The sequence below is a fragment of the Cottoperca gobio genome, chromosome 1, assembly GCF_900634415.1.
Source record: "Cottoperca gobio chromosome 1, fCotGob3.1, whole genome shotgun sequence".
Taxonomy (NCBI): domain Eukaryota; kingdom Metazoa; phylum Chordata; class Actinopteri; order Perciformes; family Bovichtidae; genus Cottoperca; species Cottoperca gobio.
Genome location: NC_041355.1, coordinates 10,442,545 through 10,455,327, shown reverse-complemented (window position 1 = coordinate 10,455,327; position 12,783 = coordinate 10,442,545). Strand labels below are relative to the sequence as shown.

The following is a 12,783-nucleotide window of genomic DNA, read 5'->3' as shown; positions in this document are numbered from 1 at the left end:
GGCTGAGTCCTTGCCACATCGGCCACTGGTTCAAGTCTGACCTGTGGCCATTTGCTGTATGTCGTTCCCCTTCTCTTTCACAATCTGCACTTCTCACTATCTTAAAGGCATGAAAAGCTCAAAAATATAACAAAAAAAAAGACAAGCTAGCTTCGACCATCTGATTTAATGTAATAACGTAAGAATGCTTGACAAAGATGAAAACATATTTGTTATTTACTATTTTTATTTCTCAGTTACAATAATGTTATTGAGAAACACAGTGCAGTCTTTTTATATCAATCTACAATTAAACTGCATAACCACTCAACAATATTGTAACAAATGCAGATTTAATCTTCACTGGTCTGGATTACACAACGTCAGCAAGTTTACGGGTCTCCTATCAAATGTTTTATATAAAACTGGGAGGAAACATACATCCAACTATACAAAACTGATTAGCGTACATTTGAAAATAAGCAAAATAATGACATGATTGATTGATGTAGCTCAGGGGATAACACTAGTACAGTGTGGTCCTGCAATGATCAGTCATATATTGATCTTATTAAGTTTTTCAACATTGTGTACAGGACTGTGTAAATAAATATCTGCTCTAATGTTCATGCCGGGATAATTGAAACATTAAAATAATAATAACCAGGTATTTGTTCAAACACAGTATGATATGTTCATTGTATTAGTCTACTGTATGTCAGTTTTGTGGGGGAAATAGTGCTGCTCACAGTAAAGGGCTCAGGTGAGTTAAAAGGTGCTATAAAAGTATTGTGGCTGCATTATTAATGACAGATGGTGTAAGATGAACACAGCAAAGGCTCATAAAGGCAGAGGCTGTAGAGCTTTCTTCTTCCTCACTAGAAACACAGGCTTCCATCAGGAGGGTGATGAAGACTCCTCCAGTTAGGATGTTAAGTGAGAGACACTGGGGTAACTGGGAGTACATTTCTCTCTCTCTCTCTCTCTCTCTCTCTCTCTCTCTCTCTCTCTCTCTCTCTCTCTCTCTCTCTCTCTCTCTCTCTGCCTTGGCTTCACTTATCTGGGACTGAGTACACTGAGCACTGGGTGCTGGGCAGACTGCAGGTCATGACCATCCAGGTGCATATACAGGTCCTCTGTCTCCCTCTCTCAGAGGTGAGGAATTCCCTGCCTGTGTCTGATAATTGACCGCAGCTCGGTACTTGGCTGGAGAATGTGTCATCCTCAACTACATGGTCTGCTGTCGCATTACCGAGCGTGTATTTCTGTCACGCGGGAGGAGGAGGGAGAGGATTTGTGGAGATGGAGGTAGAGAGGGAGGGGGTGGTTTACCAAATATCACCATTTAACACACCCCGATGCTTTTCACCCCGGTTCAGTTAACAACATGGGAGCTTCTCGCCCTCCTGTGGAACCCCAAAGGTCGAAATGCAACATCAGTGGCTGCACAGCATGCAGGCAAATGACGGCGCGCTCGCTTCGACATCCTCTCTCGTAAAAATAAAACGTAAGCAGGGCATTAAATGAGGGATTAAGACAAATAGGAAGCCATTGCACAGACCAGCAGGGTACATGATAGCGTATTTAACCCCCCCCCCCCCCCCCTGCATGACAGGTTTCATGGCTACACTATCAGCAGCCCGCACACACACACACGCACACATTTACACATTTACAAAAAAGGCACAGACACACAGAGCACAGTCCCTAAACCAAGCGGCCTATTGCATAACATGACATTTCATATAGAGATAATGCCAGATGATAAAAACATGCTTCCTTACTTCCCCAGCTCCTCGAACAGCTGATATTCGTCGGTAAATCTCGTGCAGATCGTTAACGCCATTCTGAAGGAAGTACCAATGGGTGTGCGGAGACGCGGATAAGGTGCACTCACAAACAGTATCCACCACTCTCAGTCGTCAACACCGCCCGGTTTTGTCCTGGACCTGCAAGCCAAACTGAGGGATTCATGCACAACTGAAACACATCGGCGGGAGCTCTGATGGGATGATTTCTGCGGCAAATAACACTGCCTGCGCGAGTGCTTCAATCTGGTCGAGAGAGCTTCCGGCGTGGTCGTTAACTGGTTCTTTATTTTCTTCACATGCAGCGGCTTGTCACAGCTCGTAGACACAGCATTTTGTGTGCATTCCGGTTTTTCTGGTGTGTGTCCGTGCAGCGATGTGAGCGTCGTCTCTCTGCGCGCATCAGACGCCGCACTACCGCACCTACCCCCGGCTGTGCGCTCAGTCCCGCCCCTTTGCCTGCATTCTCACACAGGCCAATAACAAACAATGAAGAAGAAGAATAATACATTATTATTCATATTAATAACAATAATAATAATGTTATTGTATTATTGTCAATATTATAAACAGTGCATTTGTAATGCCCCTTTAACGTAGCTACCATGCTGGAGAGAAACTGTTACATTTACCAGGAACACAATAGGTGCTGGTGCTGGGGGCTAAAAAGGTTTATAATTTAAGCAAGTTATTGCAAATTCAAGGTGGTAACCAACTGTATTAATGTTAATAACGTGTTGTCTTAAAAGTGTAGTTTTTTTAGCATGTGAAAGCGAAGTTGGAAGGCTACTTGGTTATCATTCAAGGCATACGGATGGAGAAAATGCACACAACTTTACTTTAATCTTTTTCTGTTACTAGCTGTTGCCATTATTATATCGTCCTATTCTTTTAAAGAGCCATTCCACCATACTAATGTCTTATGTGGCTCTGGACAGACCTTTTCAAGTCTGGAAAAAAATAACCCTATTTCCAAAGATATATCAGTTACTAGATGTTAAAATTCATCTTATGACTACATCATAAGGGACATACAGCAGGAAAGACAAATGAATAATATGTAAGAAAGAAAAAACAAAGACGTTTCATTTTCAATTTCATGTAAAACATTTAATTTAATCAATAGGTTGTAAAAATACATTAACTTTCCAAAAAATACATAAATAAATAAGTTTTGAACATAAGTTATAGATAAGACAAAAGTTATGCAGTTTTACAAACTACAGGAGCAGCCAAGAGACATCAGAGAGCATTTGGCTACAACACACAGACGTGCCATACACACAAGCATACATGTTTGATACAAACAAACTTTTTGTAATTTAATACTTTATGACATTAAGTGATCATCTTGCGGTAAACTGAGATCAGTGCGATGGCAAAAAACACTTTTTGGTAACTCTTCATTTGTCTTTAAACATCTCAGACTCATGAAGCACATTTCTCCCGGTCTGTTCAGCGTCTTTTGCTGCAGAGAGAAGAAACAGAAAACAAGAATTAATTTGTGCATAAAAAAGGAACTCTGTCATTTGTTGATACATTATCCAGTTGAATCATGGCTGTAGATTTGTGTGTACTGTATGATTGACCTGTACTTACTTGGACATGATCTTCTTAATCACTTTCTGCACCCAGGGAGCTTTGGGGTTCAGGCAAACCTCTTGGCCTGTGTTTTTCAGAGTGGCACTGCAACACCAAGCAAGAAAACAAGAGATGCAGTCAGAACAAGTTGGTGAAGCCAACAACTGACAATGACAAAACCTCAAAGTATCAACATCATCACTATCTAGATGTAGGGATGAAAGCTTTGAAATGAGGTCTTACATGATCTCTGTCTCGTCACAATGGGAGTTGGCAGGAATCAGCTCCACTTTCTCGATGTGACGGCCGATGCGTTTGCTCTCTGTCTGGATGCAGCGGCAGTGCAGCTCCACTCCCAGACTCCCTGTTAGGAGAAATGAGACACATGTGGTCACAAAATGTTCAACAACTCTTGATGCATTGAAAAAAAGAGAACAGCAGTAACAATTCAAATGGAAAACTGAATATAGATTAAGTTGATATAGGGTAACACTGTTACATTTAATTACTGAATAGCAAAATAAATTGTACCTTCACTTGCGGCCAGGAAGGCGAGGAGCACCACAATAGAAGTGACGATGACTCTGCTGCTCATCATTTTTGCCTTTTTCAAATTCTGCAACAATTAACACTGAGTTTAAAAATGTCTTTCGAAGAGCTGTCTGATGAAGCCTGAAGGTAAAAGTGAAGAAGGAGATTTTAGTCCGAATGAAATGCTTCTTCTATTTAGTTCTTTCTCTCCTTTACTTTTCTTTTCTTGGTTCAGCCACCTTGTCACTCTGCTGTTTGAATATAGTGCTGAAGAGGAGAGTGTCTCCTTTTATAGAAGAAGCTGGAAGTGAGTCATTTCCTTCACTCAGGCAGGTTGTGCAAGCTGGGACTGAGTGGGAATTTTTCACGGTGGTTTAATTTGACTGACACCCCTGATTTCTCAGGAGGGCTCATGGGTCAACATGTGTCACTAATACAGAGTTATTATTTGGAAAAACACAGTGATTAAAATCTGATTGATGTGATAAGAGTTATTGAGAATAATTCTTTCTATATTACACATGTCTGATAAGAGTATGTTGCACCACTGCTCACACCAAGTTTTTCTGTGCCAACAAGTGATTCACAGATACCATGGAATAAAATGAACAGTTACATGCAATCTATGAATGAGCGGCTGATGAACGCTCAGGTTTTGTCATCTCAAATGTTCAGGGAAATTAATTTGTTGTTGCAAGAGTCCATTCATGAGCTTTGTGTAACCGCGTACTCAGACAACTACGTATAGCTTCATACAGCATGCAGCTACTAAAACATAATAACTAGAATTTCCAAACACTGAGTTGCATGCACTGCCATGTTCACTGCTGTTAAAGTTCAATAATGTAACATGTTTCTCAGAAGCTGTTAATGCATGTATTGGTATTTAAAAAGAGACAAAAAAAACGTGGTGTATCCTTTTAAAGTTTTGTTTTCAATTCCTTTCGCAAACAAGGTACAATCTACTAAATTGATAATACATCTATAATAAATGAACAATAAATGTAATCACAAAGAGAAACTTTATACATCTTTAAACCATGATGCATATTCATGACATTATTGCAAGCCATTTATTACACTCACAACGGTCATCGCTGGCTCATGACATTTCAAAAAATACATCAGGCAATGTGCAAAAAACTTTCCCGATAATTGTAGCCTGATGTTCAACAGGTCCAAACACATCTGCTCGTACGTCACTGCCGCCACTCTCACAAAGCAGAAGGCAGTATGGAGTAACTTCAGAATGTGGAACTAATCTTGCGGTGTGACACACTTCAACTCTTTAATTGTTGCCTCACTTAATGTGCTGATTGACGGGAGACATTGTTATGTCTGTTAGGAGTATAAGAATTGTATTTAAATCATTTCTTTAACCTTTTTAACAAATTAATTGCATTATTCTTCTTGAAGGGAAGGGTATGGATAAGCTGTTAGACAAATGTGGTGGAGTGAAAAGTAAAACATTTGTCTCTGAGATATAGTGGAGTAGAAGTGTAAAAGTTGCATAACATGGATATATATACTCATGTAGAAGTACTTTTAATTTGTACTTAAATATAGTACTTGTGTACTTGAGGAATGTACATTCCACCACTGCTAGAAAGTTATGACATTTTCGTGATCATCTCTTCTTAAGCCACACAGGAATAGAAACCATGTGAATATCACATTTGTTAGCATGTGATTAACTTTACTGGAAAGTTTTTAATTTATTGTTGGCACTGTTGTGGTTAAAGCCAGACAAGTGACAGCGCCTGACCAACATAAGTCAGGACACATATGACCATTTTCTATCTATTGGTTTCCCCCCCAAAATGACTCTCTGGTGTCAAGGCAAAGTGGTAATATGAGATGATTTTTAGAAACGATAATATAGTGAAAAGAGAAGCGTTTATCATGTGTGCATTTGTGGCATTTCATGCTTGCCTGTAAAGCCAAAGACAAATCGCGAACACACAATAGATTACACAGGGTCTTCATGAGATCACAGAGGAAGTATGATGACATTTTCTTTCACAGCATGATGCATAAATGTTTGACTATTCCAGAACTTCCCTTGACCTCAGCTAAAACTTTCCTTGTTGCAGACAAGAACACGTGAATAATATGGTGAATATGTCAACATCGGACTTAACTCAAATGGCCCTGCATCATGCTCATGGTTTATTATTTATAATAATAATGGTAATAATAACTTAAATATTAGATGTATTGCTGTACAAATCTTTACAGATATTCTGACTTTTCTCTAGCCCCAACAGTGGGTGACATTTTTGTTCTTTTTTGAGTGAAACATCTATTTGGTACAGACATTCATGGTTCCCAGACCATCAATTTAATTTTTATTTTAAAAGGTGTTAGTTTTTATAAAATGCAAAAAATGAAAAATTATCAATATCAATCAGCTATCAGAAAATAATTGCTCTACCACTGGCTTTGTGAAAAAGCCCTGCATTGAAAAACGTACTTAAAGTATGTAAGTATTAACAGCAAAATATACTTAAAGTATCAACATTTAAAGTACTCATTGTGCAGTAAAATGCATGACTGTTACATTTTACTGCTTGGTGTTTAAAGTTGCGTGTAATTTGAACTCCTTTATATACTGTTGGGTAACATTATACAGTATTGCATCATATTTTATAAAATCCTCATATGTGGGCAGTGTTGTTGTCCGGTGAGAACCACTTATCTCTAAAAAAGTAAACTTTTCATAAACTCAGATAAACAACCTGTTTTCAGATTTGAGAGCGACGATGCATTTTCCAGTTGTTTAAAGAGGGTTTTAAAATAGTTTATTTAGTTTAAAGCCAGTTCATGTAGGGAGATAGTGAAAGCACCTGACCAACTTATTGTAAGTCAGGACACATATGACCATTTTCTATCTATTGGTTTTCCACAAAAAATGCTCATATGAAATTTAGAAAAGGAATATACAGTGAAAAGTGTTTATGGCATTTCATGTTTTCATGTACATAATAAAGGCAAAGACAAATTGCAAACACTTTCATACCTGTAACCAAGATGCAAGATTTCCTTTTGTAGCGCAGGATCAATTTCACACACACACACACACACACACACACATACACACACACACACACACACACACACACACACACACACACACACACACACACACACATATACTGATGTTTGGCTATCCCAAAACTTCCTCTTGACCTCTGGTTAAGTCAATGCTTTGGCACATATTGCCTTCTACAGCATTGTTATAACTTAAGATAACATTGCATAATGCATTAAGGTATTGCACAGCATTCCATAAACATTTATACAAGAGTACGGTGTTGGTATAGAATAACATTTAAAGATAGGTTGCTCTGTGTTGAATGGCATTCTGCCGGATAACATTTACTATCACCACCTTATCATGAAGTATGATTTACAAACTTAGTATAGGCACATGGACACCAAACACTACACACTGATACTGAATGCACAACACTGAGTTAACGAGGAGGAATACAGGAGCTGGGAAAATCGGGAATGATTCATAAACTTGTTATCGCCCTGTCTTCTCTTTTTTTCTTTTCTTTTTTTTGTCGGTAAGCGGAGGAGGTGTGCTTTAGTGTAAACATGCGCCAATATGTGAACAATAGCAAATAATTAGTTTTAGCTGAACTGCGGTTGGACTTGAAATATTAATGATATAGAACATGAGGAAGTGGAACAAAAAAAGGAACAGATAACAATGCAGTCAGCCTTTGTGGATTCCACGAAGTGTCTGAGTTTAATGGAGGGGGGGTTAAAGACTGACTGCACAACAATGCAGTCAGCCTTTGTGGATTCCAGGAAGTGTCTGAGTTTAATTACCGGGAGGAGGGGTTAAAGACTGACTGCTTTTATCCCCCTCACACACAGAACTTTGTGTTGGGGTATCTACCTGTGGGTGAGTAACCCTGCAGGAGTTTACATTCCACATGTGCGTAACAGCGTCTCTCTTGAACATTGAACATCATGCCAGGACAAGCTTGCTGGCATATCATGACCTATATGACAGCTATAGATGAATGTGAAAGGCTACAGTATATTATTACTATTATTATTACTGTTATTCAGTTTCAGTCACAAACTGTGTTAACTTATTCTTGTTCTTTGATAGTATTATACCCATTATCTACATGTGATTATACCCAGAAATATTCTTTTTATAGCTATATTCTGTAAGTAATGCAGAAAAACAGGGATTGGTCTCAGGCAGATAGTCCAGTATAATGGCAGTAAAGGTGGCAGGCAGGTGACAGGCAGACAGAAAACAGCATTACATGAGGACGATCTAACAGAAGGGCAAAGGATCTGGGCCGGTGTATGTGGAGCTGGATGGAATCAGAAGCAAAGGGAAGCAGGTTGGTGATGCAGGTAACAGTCAGGTCATGGGAAAGTAGGGAAAGTGTGAGGGAACCAAGTGGAAGGATGGCAAATGGCAATGGAGGGGCCTTTGTATGAGTCTCTGAGGAAGTGGGAATGTGCCTGAAACAGAGAGGCAGAGCATCACACATGTTCTATTTATTCACACTCTTATGATTTGTTTAAGGGCGAACAGAAGTAAAGTAGCTCAGTGATGTCGCAAGGCTTTTGTGGGTTAGAAATCTAAACTGGGTATTTCAAGATGCTGAAATACACTTAGTTTGTTTAACACAGAAATCCAGATTTCAGATTCCTGCTATGATTCCTGTGTAATGCGGGAAACTACTAAATCCAAACATAGAGGCCTCCTTTTTCCATCAGAAGTGCTGACGAACAAAACTAAATTCCATGGAATAAGTGAAGAAGACTTGAAAAACAACAGAGGAGGGAACAGCTGGGCTTTCTACAAATGTTTGCAGACTCTGATTAACACTATTTCTTGAAAATCAGATTGTTTCTTTGACTTCAGCTACAGAGCAGCTATATATACCATCACTATTGTGGCACTTCTAGTTTTTTTAGTCTAATCTGTCAATTACGTTTAAAATATTATTTTATTTCTTGGAAATAATGCCTTACTCCCTTTGTTGCAAGCATCCATGCAATCTGCGATGTGTGCCAAGTACCTATTTGTGATCTGCATTTAGCAACCAGCAGTACGCTTTACTTTGCTTCTGTCCAGATATATTAACATCTTGTTCTGACCACTCACAACCTCAGGTATTAGTCTGGGGGATCATGGAGGGATTCAGCAATGTTGATGAATCAGCAAGGAGAAAAAGCCCATTGGACGTTACATAGGAATGGTGGAAGTGAACCCTGCCAGCTCCCCCTGCAAAGACATAGAGATTATGTAAACCCTGAGGCCAAAATTGATAACCTGTGTCTTAATGGGTCTGTTTGATTGTCACTAAATGTTACGGATAATATTGCTGTATCTGATGTCTTGCAGTGCCACTCTTAAAAAGGATGGTAAAAAGATTTGTCTGGACCCTAATGCTCCTTGGGTCTAAAAAAAAGTGCTTGAGAGGAAACCGGCTGGTACGTTTATCTTCACTGTATGTGTGTGAATGTGTGAATAACTAAGCACGAGGACAGACGTCATATGTAAAATTTGAATTATTCATGTTTAGGGTAAAAAATTGAAAGCGATAGGATTGCACAATCTGACGCACATCTTTCTACACAAAGGAACTTTTCATTGGTTTAGATTCAATTTAAAGGCAACTGGCTATTGTATGGTTATTTAGGTTACTCGTTGTGTGTGTTGTGAAAGCTTAGTCACAGATCAGGGATATATGAGGATGTTTAAAGAAGATCATGTAAGTTCTCACTTTTCCGGAATATTTCCAGGAAGCTGGTAACCATTAGTTATTAACTGGCTGAGTGAGTGTTGTTGAAAACAAGAAGCTGCAGCTTCCCTTCCACACTCTTTGTTGTGACATGACATCTGTTAATATATCTCTGTTCTTCTCTTCTGAAATGATTTTTTCTCGTTTCGTGTGCGAGGAGGCTAAAGTAGTCATGATTTAAATCCTTGATTTTATCAGGACACTTAATTATTTGTGGCTTTGCAGAACATCTAGCAATAAAAAAAGAGCACTTTTGAGAGACATACAATAATATAGACCTTTAATATACACTGTTATAAAATGGCTATGTAATATGTTAGGCTCTTTTGTGTAAACCAAGTCACATCAACCGTAATGATGAAACTTTGTATGAAAATGAAAACCAAACAATATATTTAACTTGATTAAACCTGACGGGTTGGACTCCTTATTAATCTCAGAGGTCAGACATGATCTCTAGTTTTGTGTCTTGAAAGGTTATTCACAGTAACTCTAAAGTCTGTCTTGAAGAGCACTGTCCCACTGAACACACTGTCCCTTTAAATGTTGTACAGTGCATCTGGAAAGTATTCATACCCCTTCACTTTTTCCACATTTTGTTATGTTACAGCCTAATTCCAAAATGGATTACATTTCTCTCAACATTCTACACACAACACCGCATAATGACAAAGTGAAAAAGGTTTTTTAGAATTTTTTGCATACACATTTTGCATGTACATAAGTATTCACACCCTTTGCTGTGGTAAATTAAATTGATTGGACATGATTTGTAAAGACACACACCTTTCTATGTAAGCTCCCAAAGTTCACAATGTATTTTTGTGCAAAAACCAAACCAGGAGGTCAAAGGAAGCCTGTGGAGCTCAGAGACAGGATTGTGTGGAGGCACAGAGCTGGGGAAGGGTACAAAACAATTTCTGCTGCATTAAAGGTTCCCAAGAACACAGTGGCCTCCATCATTCTGACATGGAAGAAGCTTGGAACAACTAAGACTCTTCATAGAACTGGCTTCCCGTCCAAACTGAGTAATCGGGGAGAAGGGCCTTGGTAAGAGAGGTGACCAAGAACCCGATGGTCACTCTGACCGAGCTCCAGAGATCCTCTGTGGAGATGGGAGAACCTTCCAGAAGGACAACCATCACTATAGCACTCCATACAGCACAGTGGCTGCCATACAGCCACTCTGGGCTGTATGGCAGAGTGGCCAGACAGAAGCCACTGCTCAGTGCAAAACACATGAAAGCCGCTTGGACGACGCTCAGACTGTGAGACACAAGATTCTCTGGTCTGATCAAACTAAGATTGAACTGTTTGGCCTCAATTCTAAACGTCACATCTGGAGGAAACCATGCACTGCTCATCACCTGTGCAATACCATCCCAACGGTGAAGCATGGTGGTGGCAGCATCATGCTGTCTGTCTGTCCATCGGCGATCCCCATCCAACCTGACAGAATTTGAGACGATCTGCAAAGAAGAATGGGAGAAACTGCCCCAAAATAGGTGCCAAGCTTGTAGCATCATACTCAAGAAGACTTGAGACTATAATTGCTGCCAAAGGTGCTTCAACAAAGTATTGAGTAAAGGGTGTGAATACTTATGTACATGTGATATTTTAGTGTTTTATTTTTAATACATTTGCAAAGAAAAGACATTATGCGGTATTGTGTGTAGAATGTTGAGAACATTTTTTTATTTCATCCATTTTGGAATTAGGCTGTAACATAATAAAATGTGGAAAAAGTGAAGGGGTATAAATACTTTCCAGATGCACTGTATGTCCTGCATCATAGAGACATAAACATTGTGTGATTATCCACTCTTCTGATAAACATTCTTCGTTTTCAGATAGTTTGTTTTAGCTGTTTGTAATAAAGAAAACAGAAGAAAAGGTCTTAAAAATACAATTTGAAAAACAACATTTCAAACAGTGTTTCTTGGGTTGTGACATGTAGGCAGCAGTCAGATTGAATTCTCAGAGGAAGGACATCGCCACCTCGTGGACAAAGGTGCACACTATCAGGACTTTAGCCTTTAGCTTTTTTGTGGCTGTAAATTGCACTCCTAAATTAGCTGCTGACGTTGCTGACATTGCAGGATTTTAGTGCAACATTACAGCAAAGTTAAGCAGTCTTTCGTTGTATCATTTCCAAGAAAAAGGTTGGCTACAATTGTACCTATTTACAGTAATTGAAAAGTGAGACGACAACAACACGATAGTGCTGTTTCTGACCCAGCTATTCAAAACATGACACAAATAGATGGAATCATAAAGTCATACCATCGATGCAATGTTCTGATCTTGAAAATGTTCATTTATATAGTGCAAAGGTCAATATAACTAGCTTAATACTCATTCCACACTTGCCTTAACTTATTTATGTCAGACCACCATTTTGTACATATTTACAAATTCATATGATTCAAATTGGAAGTGGAAATCAAAAAAGCAATGGTTAGGATGAGTGAAACCAGGGGTGTGCTGATTCAAGCAACAGCTTCAAAGAGCACCTACTTTGTTCAATTGTTGCAGAAAAGGAAACTTGAAAACTGTTGATGAAACAAGATTTGCATATATCCTGTGTGAAACAGGCCTACACTGTGTCACAACGGTCACAGCGTCAGCCAGTTCTTAATCCATGTCTGCTTTCTTTCTTTGCCTGGCACTGACTCTAATTTCAGATCCAGACACTCCCACATGTCCTGCATTTATCCCATTGTTCCTGTGATTCCCCATCACCTGACACCTGAATGGGGAACAGGTGGGCCTGCAAACAGGTGTCATCTGCTTTGTAGTATTTGTACCAGCCCATTTTCCCTCCTTTGTCTCTGCCTGAGTTGTATGGATCTGTCTGCCTGTGGTTCCCACCTGCCTGTTATTAACGCTTGCCTGCATACGATAAGTAGCCTTTCAAAACCTAATCAGAAGAAGTCAAGTAAAGTGGTAAGTAAACATTTGGGCTACAGCTGCAAGTAAAAAACCTACTTTGAAGCTGGGTCTGGTCATGTTGCATGGTGGACACCACTGGGCTGTAAAAGCTGCTGCCAGCTGGTCTCCTGCATGCTTCAGTGCCTTGCCAAATCCATCCTGTAAGA

General features: G+C 39.3%; 2 protein-coding genes across 8 annotated transcripts in view; both read right to left on the bottom strand.

The window, feature by feature from the left end:
• Nucleotides 1-2,212, bottom strand: part of camk2d2 (calcium/calmodulin-dependent protein kinase (CaM kinase) II delta 2) — a 34,402-nt gene extending 32,190 nt beyond the window's left edge. For 3 of the 7 annotated variants that reach the window (XM_029443539.1, XM_029443564.1, XM_029443553.1), the window contains exon 1: nucleotides 1,764-2,210. In XM_029443539.1, the coding sequence (XP_029299399.1) occupies nucleotides 1,764-1,825 (62 nt within the window). In that variant the 5' untranslated portion in view covers nucleotides 1,826-2,210. Of the gene's footprint in view, nucleotides 1-1,763 lie in introns of all 7 variants that reach the window. The other 4 variants (XM_029443544.1, XM_029443573.1, XM_029443587.1 and 1 more) reach the window with 3 other exon arrangements.
• Nucleotides 2,213-2,870: 658 nt separating this feature from the next.
• Nucleotides 2,871-4,149, bottom strand: cxcl8a (chemokine (C-X-C motif) ligand 8a). Its single transcript, XM_029443599.1, has 4 exons — nucleotides 3,900-4,149; nucleotides 3,612-3,732; nucleotides 3,387-3,473; nucleotides 2,871-3,255 (listed from the first exon to the last, which is right to left on the bottom strand). The coding sequence occupies exons 1-4, from the start codon at nucleotides 3,964-3,966 to the stop codon at nucleotides 3,243-3,245; spliced, it is 288 nt and encodes a 95-aa protein (XP_029299459.1). The 5' UTR covers nucleotides 3,967-4,149; the 3' UTR covers nucleotides 2,871-3,242.
• Nucleotides 4,150-12,783: the final 8,634 nt, after the last annotated feature.

What these genes read in the sequence shown, in the direction of transcription:
- cxcl8a (XM_029443599.1), bottom strand. Translation starts at nt 3,966, where the DNA reads ATGATGAGCAGCAGAGTCATCGTCACTTCTATTGTGGTGCTCCTCGCC. An exon ending in CTTCCTGGCCGCAAGTGAAG is followed by an intron (nt 3,733 to 3,899) that starts GTACAATTTATT and finishes TTCTCCTAACAG; the next exon opens with GGAGTCTGGGAGTGGAGCTG. An exon ending in TGTGACGAGACAGAGATCAT is followed by an intron (nt 3,474 to 3,611) that starts GTAAGACCTCAT and finishes TTGGTGTTGCAG; the next exon opens with TGCCACTCTGAAAAACACAG.